General features: G+C 36.4%; 2 protein-coding genes across 2 annotated transcripts; both read right to left on the reverse strand.

The window, feature by feature from the left end:
- Positions 1-1,044: 1,044 nt before the first annotated feature.
- On the reverse strand, positions 1,045-6,555 carry LOC121967123 (putative 12-oxophytodienoate reductase 11). Its single transcript, XM_042517158.1, has 5 exons — positions 6,334-6,555; positions 6,011-6,151; positions 5,764-5,894; positions 5,241-5,417; positions 1,045-1,769 (listed from the first exon to the last, which is right to left on the reverse strand). Exons 1-5 carry the CDS (start codon positions 6,399-6,401, stop codon positions 1,183-1,185), a joined length of 1,104 nt encoding a protein of 367 aa, XP_042373092.1. The 5' UTR covers positions 6,402-6,555; the 3' UTR covers positions 1,045-1,182.
- Positions 6,556-8,079: 1,524 nt separating this feature from the next.
- On the reverse strand, positions 8,080-11,398 carry LOC121967122 (uncharacterized sugar kinase slr0537-like). Its single transcript, XM_042517157.1, has 8 exons — positions 11,190-11,398; positions 9,989-10,252; positions 9,838-9,909; positions 9,697-9,735; positions 9,512-9,619; positions 9,314-9,411; positions 8,811-8,922; positions 8,080-8,543 (listed from the first exon to the last, which is right to left on the reverse strand). The coding sequence occupies exons 1-8, from the start codon at positions 11,394-11,396 to the stop codon at positions 8,295-8,297; spliced, it is 1,149 nt and encodes a 382-aa protein (XP_042373091.1). The 5' UTR covers positions 11,397-11,398; the 3' UTR covers positions 8,080-8,294.
- Between the last annotated feature and the right edge of the window lie 1,105 nt (positions 11,399-12,503).

Consider the following 12,503-nt stretch of genomic DNA (forward strand, 5'->3'; position numbering starts at 1 on the left):
TTTTAAATGCCGACATAATACTAACGAAATTGTGATTCCGTCGGTAAATATTGAAATGATTTACCGACGGAATCACCGATTCCGTCGATATTCCATAATGGGTTTACCAACAAAATTCTTAATTCCGTCGGTAAATCCTTTTAGGGACTACTGACGGAATATATTTTTTCATCGGTGGTTATCAGCGGAAATACATTTTTATCGGTGATATTTGCTATGGAAATTAATTTTCCATCAGAAATTTATTTTCTGACGAATTATCTCTCGACAAAATAATTTTCATTGTAATTCCATCACTGAACACCTATAACAACAAAATTATAATAGAAATTTTCATCGATAAAAGTATTTATTTTTGTAATGGAAGAGCCAACAAATCGTAATAAAATGAAGCAAAAATAATTCAAGTATGTGGCAAGATTGTACTATATAAGTAAGAAATTTGATAAAATGTGGCTACAACTATAAATCTTAATTCAATTAAAATTATTTAAGTTTGTCAAAAACTAATCTCTGATTAAAATTTCTTCAACTTAATCAAATCGATTATAGCATAAGTTCCTATGGACAACATCAAAAAAATGATGTATCAAAATCTACCACTCGCTGAATGTTGAAGTAGGAGCTTCCTTCGAGGATGAAGATGAATTTGCATGAAATAATACACATCAGAGGGCGCCGAAGTTGTCTGGAAAGCTCCTAGGATGTTTAAATTACTCTCCGGTGGTGGAGGATGATGATAGCAACATGACAAAAGGTGATTTATTCACCCTAACGTTCCAGCTAATCTGTCATTAGGTCAACACGAAGGAGGTAAATCACGAATCAATACTAGCCATTAGTGCAGGTGGCCATAAGGGAAGGCATGCTCAGACCCACCGAGTTTCGACCCCAAAACCTCATATGATAACATTCCATGTCTCAATTATCGCACAACCCCGAGGGGAATAGATGGATGATAGCAATGAAAGCATGCATGGATGAAAAATATATTGGATCATTCCTAGAACATCAAAGTCATAGACTATAGATCTGCTTCATAACTGATTCTCAAGAGGAGAAATATTTATTGAAGGCAAAGTAAACACTTTCCTACCCCACATACTCTAGCATCTAGAGTTGCATCTTCAATGCGATTATCCTAAATGAACTTTCACAACTCAGAGCTTGTTAGTCTATGAATCAAAACGAAAGGAATGGATAATCTGTATATCCAACATTTGGATCAGAAATGTAGAAGGTTTCCCTGTTATACTTATTAAGTGGAGCATTCAACTCAAACCGCCGAGGAAGGTCTGGGTTGGCCAAGAAGAGGCGTCCATAAGCCACCAGATCCGCATAACCGCTTGAGATGACATTGTTGCCTTCTTCTCTATCATAACCCCCAACGACGATAAAAGTTCCCTTGAATGCTTTCCTCATTGAAAGAAGACTCTTAGGAATTTCCATTTTTTCCACTACTTTTATCATCCTAGGTTCCACCATATGACAGTATGCGATCCCATATTTGTTGAGAGCGTTAACCATGTACAGCCCGAGAGCTTCAGGATTGGAATCTCCAGCTTCTGAATAGTTGGCAAAAGGAGAAAGTCTTATTCCGACTCTGTCAGCTCCAATTTCAGCAACAACAGCTTCGACTACTTCTAAAGCGAAGCGGCAACGATTCTCTAGGCTGCCGCCATACTGGTCTGTGCGATCGTTCACTTGGTCCTTCATGAATTGATCAATTAAGTAGCCATGTGCTCCATGAATCTCAACTCCATCAAAACCTACGCGGTAAAGTATCATGAAATCAATTTTCAGGAATTAAGATGTAAAATTGCTGAGGACAGAACTTTCCAAATAAACTAAGCCCTATGCTAAAATGATGTATAGTTATAAATTTCGTTTCAGAGTTCTGCAGTTCGGTTAATCTAATATAATTTCCTTGTAAGCAAAAGGGATAGATATGCAAGATTATTTCACCATTATTGAAATGAATTGGACACTACCAACATCAAGTCCCAACTATTTAGATTGATTGCATGGATTTTATCCTTCTATTAGACTCTAGTCAAAGCTATACACTAGCAATATTTGATCTTTTAAATCATTTTAAATTGAATTAGCTAAATTTTTTTTTTATAGGTGCCCATTTTCTATTGCCTCCCTCCACTGAGTTTGCTTGGATTTCTAGCATAAGCCCTTAAATGATGTGAATAAGGAAAGCTCTAGCGCTTTCTCTAGCCTTGATTCTTCAAATTGCAAGTTTAACAGGCTTATGTCATAACAATCAAAATAATCCTCAATTTAGGCTAACCAATCAAGGAATTCATTCAGATCTATCCTACTACTAAAGCTAAGGGTGGCCACTTTAGCATGTCTAGTGATGTCTCTTTCATCTTGCTTACCTCTATATCTATGGTATATTAAAAAAATAGCCATAATCATTGTCTGAATGATCTTTACCCATATCGCCTGGTTTTCTAATAATTTGTTTTAAGAATCTTTCTAAGACATCCAATTGACTTCTTAGGCTTTTAAGCTTTGTTTTCCAAGTTCGCACCTGATTTCTAATGATCACAGCTATTATCTATTTCTCACAAAGTGAGGTTCAACATGTCATGCTAAGGGTTAACAAGAAATGATATTTATAAACATTTGTAAAACTGATAAACTAAGATATGAATAAAGGATTGTGATTTGGTTGTGGTGAGGGAAAACTAGTATTTTGTGAGAAAACCTAGGTAAATTCAAAATAATCAATTAAATTAAACAAAAATAATTTTTAATTGAGGAATGATGTTACCAAGGTAATGCAAGTATATTTTGTTGTTCAAGTTTGTTGTGCAAGTGTCTCCATGATGGGGATGGTATCGTCCATGCAATAGAAAAGCCTTGGGGTTGTAAATTAGCCATGATCTAATGTAGGGATTGCATAATCAATCTGTGTAAAGGGTCAACCAAGGGGAAGGCAACAACGTGTGGTTGCGAGCATAGGAAAACATATGGTTGGACTATAGGAAACAATAGAAGTCCATTGATAAGGCATGGGCATGAGAAGCCTTCGATCAAACCAACTTGGGACTTGTAGGTTGGTTTTTAAGCATCTCAAGCAGTGAGGGTAACTAGTGCAAGTCTAAATATCCTCCTAAAGAAACCTAAACAACCTTTTAGAAAAACTATAACTACATTATCTTCACATTAAAATTTTGTAAAATAACTTAGTTAAGAAAAAAATATTTATTTATTTCCTAAATTCTTCAAAACTTCGACCAAAATACCATTTAGGCCTACGCTTTTTCACCTAAGAGCATCCACAGTGGAGATATTTCTCTAAATATCCCTCAATCTCAAATATCCCCCATTGGAAGGGAATATTGGGGAGGAAATTTGAAATCACCGAGTATAGATGCCCAGTGATTTCTCTCTCTCTTTATTTTTTTAACAAAAAAATTAAAAATATATATTTAATGATGGAACTTGGGAAATTTGAAAGTAAGATATTTAATAGATGGGCTCCATAAATATTTAGTTTGTGGGATATTTGATTGTAGGATTTGGGTTATATGAGGAGTGAGATATTTAATTAATGATATGGATGTGGGACCACAAATATTTGGAAGAAATATTTGATCTTATTGTGGATGTTCTAATATGATAAATACCCTTTCCTCATCCTTCATCCCAACTTGTCATATTCTTATGAGATTTCTGACTTTTAAACTTTATTTTTATCTCCTTTATATCTTTTTACCGCTCATTTGTACAATCCTGACCATTTTAAAAATATTTCTTACTTATTTGTTCTCCTATACACCACACCACGACCATCATCTCTCTTTAAATACAACACCTTTACTTGACGACAATAAAAAAAATAACCGTGTTATATGCTTGATCTTAAAAGGGGAGCCTTGGCATGCAATGGTAAAGTTTTTGCTGTATGACCTAGAGGTCACGGGTTTGAGTCTCGAAAATAACCTATTGCAAAGTAGGATAAGACTATGTACAATAAACTCTTCCCCAGGACCCCACATTGGCAGGACCCTATCTGCCATCGAAGTTTACATGACAATAATATTTGCAATATTAATTAGAAACACTTTCTCGATTCTATCTTGAAAATATTTTATTAGTGTACCTAAAATTCTATATATTTTCTAAAACTAGAAACAAAAGAGGAATATTTTATTAGTGTACCTAAAATTCTATATATTTTCTAAAACTAGAAACAAAAGAGGGAAAAGGGAAATATAGCTTAAGATATAACAAAAAAAAAAACACTTATATAACAAAGGCAGCCTAGTAGGCATCAGTAAACCAGAGAACTAAATCAAAGTGGGGCCAAAAACAACCTTGAAACACCTCGATGACTATAAAAGCCAAAGATTGAAACGAAAAACACAAAATCCAAAAGAAAAGGAATTGATGCACCAAGAATAAATTGGTATTTCACATAACAGTAAAGGAACATCTATGGGATTGGACTTTCAAGTATATAAGCTATACGCTTTAATTTTTTATCATCATGAACAAACAAATTATTCTATCTGAAAAGTGAAGGACTTTGCTCTAGTATGAGGTTTATTAAGCTTGATCAATGAACCATGAACCAATAAGATGAACCATGTAATCCTTATGCTTTTTACATATTGAAAGATCAAACTTAGCAAAAAAGAAGATATGTGATGCAGGACTAACATAGGAGTATCTAATATTTAACGGGTCATAACTTTTGACTCGAGACTCAAAATCAAGCTCATTTGTGCTCACGCATGTAGAGATCTACATTTGTTATGGGAGACCTGTAACCATCAAGTTTTGGACTTGGAAAACAAAGTTTAGGACCTTTTCGAAGGATTTGAACATCTTTTTTCAATTTTTAATCATTTATATTTTTATGGTATTTAGGGTATTTTTGGTATGTGGGGTATTTATGGGTTAGGGTTTGTCTATACAAGCGTCCTATTTAGCTATTTGAGAGATTATCCTCTATATTGAATAAAGTTTCATTTTTTGGTAAAACCTAAAGAATGATGGGTTTCTCTTTGTTTTGTTTCTCTTCTTGTCTTCTTGCCTTCTTCTCAATTTCCCTTTCTCGTTAGCCCGTAGGATAATCGCTATCCTGTCCGGCGTCAATATGAAACTCTTAGAGCAGCTTGTGGCTCCAAGATATTTGATAATTGTGCTAGCATAGATGCAAAGTTGCAAATCTAGAATAAGAAATGAAGACCATATAAAAAAGTACGTAGGCTTACCGGCTTCAATGGCATTTCTAGCAGCAAGTCTAAAATCATTGACAACCAAAGGAATTTCTTCAGTCTCCAATCTCCGTGGGACAGAAAAACTCACTTCATTAACGCCATTGGCTCGTAGTTGAGGACTTAATGGCTTATTAGTACATGAAATTGGAGCTTGGCCATTGGGCTGAAAATCTGCAAGAGGAGTATAGCGATATATGAATCAACGCTGGACATCCCTATATGGGTGACACTGGCAGTAATCCAGTATCAACAAGTAATCCTGAGCACAATGGGTTGCGATACCTACCTCAGCATGATGCAACACAGTGTAGATAGAAGGGAAAAAAAAAGAATCCATTTTAGCTTAGGGAAGCCAACTATATCGACTATAACATTTTTTCATACATCTAGAGGGTGTTTGCCTAAGAACCAACACAAAAGTAGAGTGGTTCCAAACTTGCAATCATGACTTGCACCTTAAAAAAACAACATAATTTAGCCAAGAGAAGGGAGAAAGGCAGAGGTTTGAGAGAAGTACCAGTGTTGGAAACCCTTCCAACGTGCCAAATCTGGCAAAAGAAGATGCCACCCTTTTCGTGAACTGCATCCACAATGGGCGTCCAAGCTTCCACCTGTTCTTTGGTCCAAATACCGGGAGTGTCTTTATACCTTGTCCAACCAGATTCAATGAGCAAACACAACACAACACAACAAAACAAAACAAAAAAAAACAAACAGCGATCAAAGCAACATCTGAAATAATTCGGGGCAATAGCCCACCCTACCCTTGAGCAGTGTCGGAAACTCCAGTTGCCTCGGCAATCAAGAGGCCGCCTTTGGATGCCCGCTGAGAGTAATACAATATGGCGTGCGGCTGCGGCACGTTACCGTACGACCTCTGCCTTGTCAACGGCGCCAGCACAATTCTGCAAGCAGAGCCAGCGCAATTCGTTTCAGATTCAGAAATTGGAACAAAATCAGATTTTTTTTTTTTTTTTTTTGGATATCTTGTTTGCCACAAAGAACTATATTGAAACACTCATCGCATGTGATTCGATTCGATTCGATGTTAGGAAAGCAACCGAAAAGAAAAGAAAGAAACTCTGACCTGTGAGAAAGGTCAAACTTGCCCATCTTGTAAGCGGTGAGAAGGGGAACCGAATTTGGGGCCGCCATGTGGAGAAGACGAACAAGGATCACTCGAATCTTTCCTTCCACAGGGCTTGTGCCTTGTAGTGATCGGTCGAGGTGTATTTATAGGACGTGGCCGAGAGGAGAAGAAATGCAAATCGGTTACTTTCCCACCGTCGCTTGGTCGGTGCGAAAAGAGAGAGTCGACTACGGAATTTAGACTTGGGCAATTTACAAAACAGTCTTCACCTTTTTTTTTTTTTTTTTTTTTTTTTTAATTATGTTAATACTCTTTTCTCCAACCACATGAACAAAAAATTTAAAATACATTAAAAAAATTATTTCAATTTAATTAAAATTAATATATATAAAATATTATTATATCAAAATAATCTTTTACCAATATAATTAAAATTATTTAAGTTTGATCAAAATCATCCTAATTTAATTAAAATCATTTATAATTGTTATAAATTATAGTAGTTACGATCCGCTATGTATGCTAATTGTATTAAAAAAAAATAGTCACTACAATTATACAAACTATATATCATAACTCTATACATGTATAAAAAAAATATAACATAATGCTATGAATTTTTTTCCTCCCGAGCACAATTAGATGTTATGATTAATGAAATTTTTTTATAAAATTGGACAAAGTTTTTATGAAATTGAACATATGGGCGGACAGGTTAACTAGATATGATGTTATCTATTTTTTTTTAATAAAAAAAATATTTTTGAGATTGAATTAAAACTAACTTAGACGCAATAAATATGAGGTAAGTGGAGCTTTCTAAAATAATTATAAGTATGCCTTAACCAATAGCTTTATATTTTATTTTCATTATAATATGAGAAGAATTATAAAATTTTAATTCGGTTAAGACATGAGGTTTATACATATATGTCATAAAATATTTTAATATGTCGCGGCTTTAATATGTGAACTGGTTTGGATTAAATTGGGGCCGCTGGAATGAATCCAGCTGCCTGGACTTATTTAATATTTTTTTTAAAAAAAAATTATTTTATTTTAAGATATATTATATATATATATATTTAAAATTTAAAATTTTAGGATTTAAAAATTAAGTTTTAATGAATTTGAGTTAATAAGATTTTTCTTTTTTCAAATTTTCTTTTAAAATTATAATGTTCAACATAAAATATTTTAAATCCTCACAAGAAATATTATATGTATTGAGGATTAAAATTTAAAAATTAGATTATAATAAATTTAAGTTAATAAAATTTTTTTCTTGAATTATAATGTTCAAGATAAATAATTTTAAATGTTTACATGATATAATATATATATTTATAATGTTTAAGAAATTTTTAATTTTTAAAAATTTAAAAAAATAGAGTCAAAATTAAAAAAAGGAATGACGGACTGTTCCCCGGCTGTTCCACAAAATATCATTACACTCTATATATAAGAAAAAAAAAAAAAAAAAAAACCATATCATCAGTCTCACAACGAGATGAAGATAAATGACATATCGAACAACTTCCTAAATAGGAGGGTATTTAATTCTTAGAGAAATGAACCAAATGGAAATCAACATTTGTCTAATGAAATAGCATAACTCTGCCACTTATATTAAGAATTCCAAACCATATTGATGCATTTGCATTTTCCTTGCACAGGTAACACTGACTATGAATCAAAGTGTTGCAATTTCAATTTACGGCCATTCACCCTCCATAGACGATCTCACACCAACCATTGATAGATTGAAATGAGTTAAACTGAGGATGCTTACATGACCAAGTTGATAAAGACACAAAATGGCATATCGCCTTCAGAAAATATAAACCTCTACGTCAAGTTCATCTACTTAGGAAGAGCCGAACAAATCACAATAAAATGAAGTGAGTTGGATAAATCGAAGGATGTGGCAAGATTGTGGTATATAAGCAAGAAAGTGTCTAATTCTTCAAATGAGGAAGCAAGAGACCCTTTGCCTGCATTTGCTTGTACATCCACTGCCAGTTCTGCTGTTTGACCTCGCCTCCAAGGGATCTGACAACTGAGCCACCACTGCAAGATCCCACCTTACAGCAATCTTCTAGTGGAAGACCTTTCACCAGCCCATACAAGAACCCACTTGCAAATAAATCACCTGCTCCAGTTGCGTCGACAGCATGCAGGTCTGTAATGGCTTGGACTCGAACAACCTGAAACATACAGAATCATAGAAAGTATGTATAGATTTCTGGCTGTCACATGTCCAATCATTCAACCTCCAATTCGGCAACAATGTTGCAAGTTAATCTTTTGAACTGAAAAAGATGGTATTGTGCTTTGTTTGCCAGTAGTGGTACCAGGTCTTTGCAACTCAATGTTAAACTTCTGAATAAATGAAGTATTCTAAGACATAATGAAACCTGATGACTATTTGTGCCAACTCCATGAGATTGCCTCAGTTCACAAATAAGACGTACCTCGTTTCTGTGCATTGCTATGCATCCTCTAGATCCAAGCGTTACAACAGCCCATTCACAGTGTTTGACCAAGAAAGACAGAGCAGACTCTGGATCCACTCTGGGTTCTCCACTGAGAAAATTTGACCAATATGAGCAGTTTGAGAAAACAATGTCTGAGAAAACTGATTTTTTCGCTAGATGTTTAACCAGTTTCAGATAATTAAGTACAGAGTTGAAAAAACTAAAAAAGACACTAAATGCCATTCAAAACTTTTTTATTTTATAGTTTTCACATGTAGATGCTAATGCCAATGGTCCAAATGGCACGAAAATTATATATAGTGCAAATAATCACAAGAGAATGGACGGTTGAATTAATAGAAGCAGTCCCTATTCATGAAACAATAGTATATCATCATATAACAAATATTTCTTGTCTTGATAAAACATTCACGGTACCAGAGATAAATCTGTTTTAAATTTAATACAGGCATGAAAAGCAAGTTATTTAATCAATTTACCTTATAAGCTCTCTAGCCTCATCCTCATTGGCAAAACAGAGATCAATATTCCCACTCTTGAGCAGGTCTATCAAGTGGGACCTGTAGTCTCGGACCATCTGTGTAAGTTGAAACAAACAAGGATAGAAATATGCGTTGGTAAAGTTGTTCCACAAGAAACATATCAAAACGATGTCTATGAAAAGTTTGTTTACTAACCTCAAAACTTGCCAAGTCCATAGAGATAGAAACCCCCTCTGCTTTAGCAATTCTAATAGCAGTTTTAATTTGTTCCAAATTTATAAATGCATATCTCAGGACCAGCCACTGGGTACATTAAAAATTATTAGACAAAATATTTTGAACTGTGAGCACATGTTTACTTGCATAGGTAAAAGGTTTACCTTTGCCCCTCTTAAATCCTCTCTATTAAGTTCATCAGCCTGATAGATATTCAAAGCCACAAGTCACACTATGTATAAGAGGTGTTTGACTTAGCATCTCCTTTAATCTTGAAACAAGAAAAATATTTAGGTCTTCCATACCTGAAGCTTCACAGCACTAGATAGGCATGGGCGCATGGTTCGATTCCCATCAGCATCCACTAAACAGGCGCACTGCAATAATACAGGAGAAATCAACACAAAGTTGTTGTAGAAAAAATTGAGAACTGGAGACAAAGTTCAGCTATCTCACCTGCCCAGTTGATCCATTTTTTATTCTCAATCTGGAAAGATTGACACCACTGAAGCTCATGCTATGGATGAACAGATGGCCTTGGTCATCATCTCCACAGGCAGTAATCATTCCGCTTGAGACTCCAAAGCCTGCAACCATGCCACGTATAGTATTGGCCACACTACCACCAGCTATAGTTATTGATGGAGGATCTTCATTGTCAAAAGGAAGAATATGAGCATTGATTTTGCTCAATATCTGATCTAAATCCTTAGCTGCAATCTACTTGACAGAAGTACATAACGAGTTATTCCAAGGTGGAAAAATCCACTCACATGCTTACAATTGAATAGCAAATAATACCTCAATTATCAAAGTAAAAAAGTTCGAAGTTCGAAGTTCAATAAGTCAACTAAGCAAAAATCAAAGAGGCTCCTAATATTTTCAAAATCATCAAATGAGAAACTGTCCCATTGCCTCTAATATTCATGTCCAAGTTATACTCCTATATACTGTTTTTTATTAGCTCAAGAATTGATACAAAGAATGTTCCACCCTTGATTGGGAAAGTAATTTACATTTGAAATTGTCAAGCTAACAGTGGATACAAACTGCTCACTTTTACTAGTTGGAAGCAAAAGTCACACTCCAGTTGTGCATGGGTAACAGTTTGATAAGTAAACATTGGCATTCGTTTCCATTAAAAGCAGGACAAAGAGAAGTTTACACCCCTTTGGTGTTCCCCCAATATAATTTTCATGCTTTACAACTCATAGGTTTAGGCCAATCAAGTTAATCAATCATTGTTTATACATCGGGTAGGCTGAGACAAGGTACGAGCAATCACTCAACCAGGATTATAAACTGGTCTGGTTCTGAAATATGTTCGCAGGAAAAAGACTCCAAGAATTCTAACAATTCAACCAAATCAAGAAGACTATATCTCAAAAATTGGAAAGACGGTGCAGTGAGACATCACAGTTCATCCTTTATCAAGAACCCTATCAGACACAAGGCTAATTGTCGAAGAAAATGACAGTGCAAATCAGTAAAATACAAAATCTTAAACACGAGTACTCGCCCAGAGCGATCGATGCCTCTTTGGGGCTAAATTAAGGCATTCAAGTTCAAGTGAATGTTCCCACGGGGCGGATCATAAAGGGGAAAGCACGATGATACCTCAGAGAGAGAGAGAGAGAGAGAGAGAGATACTGGAAACCTGCTGAGAGCCGCCGCGATCGCCTGGAATATGATCGAGGAGAGTGGAATCAACCCTGGCGATGTGGTCGACAAGCGCGACAGGCTGGAGGCCGAGGATCAAGGGAGCTGGCGGGGTAGAGGATATGCCGTCGTCATTGCGACGGAGGGTTAGGGCGAGAGCGCTGCACCGCTCTCCTTCCGCCCCCATAGATATCATAGATATCATAGTTTGTTATATATATATATATATATATATATATATATATATATATAGTTTTGATATGCTGGGCGACGCTTTTAGCGCGACCGTGAGTGACGCGCAGACGTGGCACCGCCAGCTCGGTTTCACTACAAATAAAATAATCCATGGAAATTACTCTCTCCCTTTCTCATCTTTGTTCAAAATTTCGGCGGCGCTTATTACCAAAAATAAAATCTCCCTCACCGCTCTCTCTCTCCCTCCCTCTCCCTCCCCGCTCTCTCTCCCTTGCTCCCGGTCCCCTCCGGCATCCGTCCTCCGGGCGACCTGACGCTTCCCCGGAAAGTTCAATATTTTTGTTTTGGCTTGCCGCTCCCCCCTTCCCTCGATCCCTCCGTCGAAACTCGTCCCTCGCGCTCTCGGCCGAAAAGTTGCTCCGGCGTCTTCAATTGCAGGTCTACTGTGAGATCCTACCACCTCACTCCAATTTAATTTCTTAATCCACACCGTTATTACCTTGTGAAGTCGGTATAAAAATAGCTGTAATAATTGTATAAAGATGCACCGTGACTTTGCTCCCATTTCTAACCGTTGCATCAACTACTACGACTGATGAAACCGTGCTTGTAGGATATGACTTGGATTGGTCGTGGTAGAAAGTCGGAAGGACTTATGCTACGACCTGGATGGTCGACGGCTCCAACAACCGCTTGCTCTCCGGTGGACTTTCATTTGTTGCTACAAGGTGTAACAGCTTCATGGGGAGGAAGCTGCTACAACGTGTAGCAGTTAACTGTGCTGAAGCTGCCACACCTTGTAGCAGCTACCTTGTCATTTTCTAGCAGAGTTTAACGTACTCGGTACTCATAGTTTTCATATTGTCTATATTAACCCGATTCAAAAATTATTTTTTTAAAAAAAATTCACTGCTTCAGCGCCTTTCCTGCTACAGATTGATTGGAATTCTCTCTCCTTCGCTCCCTCCGTCTCCCTCGTCTTCGTCGAAGGTCGTCCGGCTGACCACTTGGGCCCCTGCCGGGAAAGTGAAAGGTCGGCTGCATCAACCGCCTGCTATCCGGTGGACTTTGATTTGCAGCTACAAGGTGTTGCAACTTCATGGACACAAAGCTGCTA

This window comes from Zingiber officinale, chromosome 3B, assembly GCF_018446385.1.
Source record: "Zingiber officinale cultivar Zhangliang chromosome 3B, Zo_v1.1, whole genome shotgun sequence".
Lineage (NCBI taxonomy): Eukaryota > Viridiplantae > Streptophyta > Magnoliopsida > Zingiberales > Zingiberaceae > Zingiber > Zingiber officinale.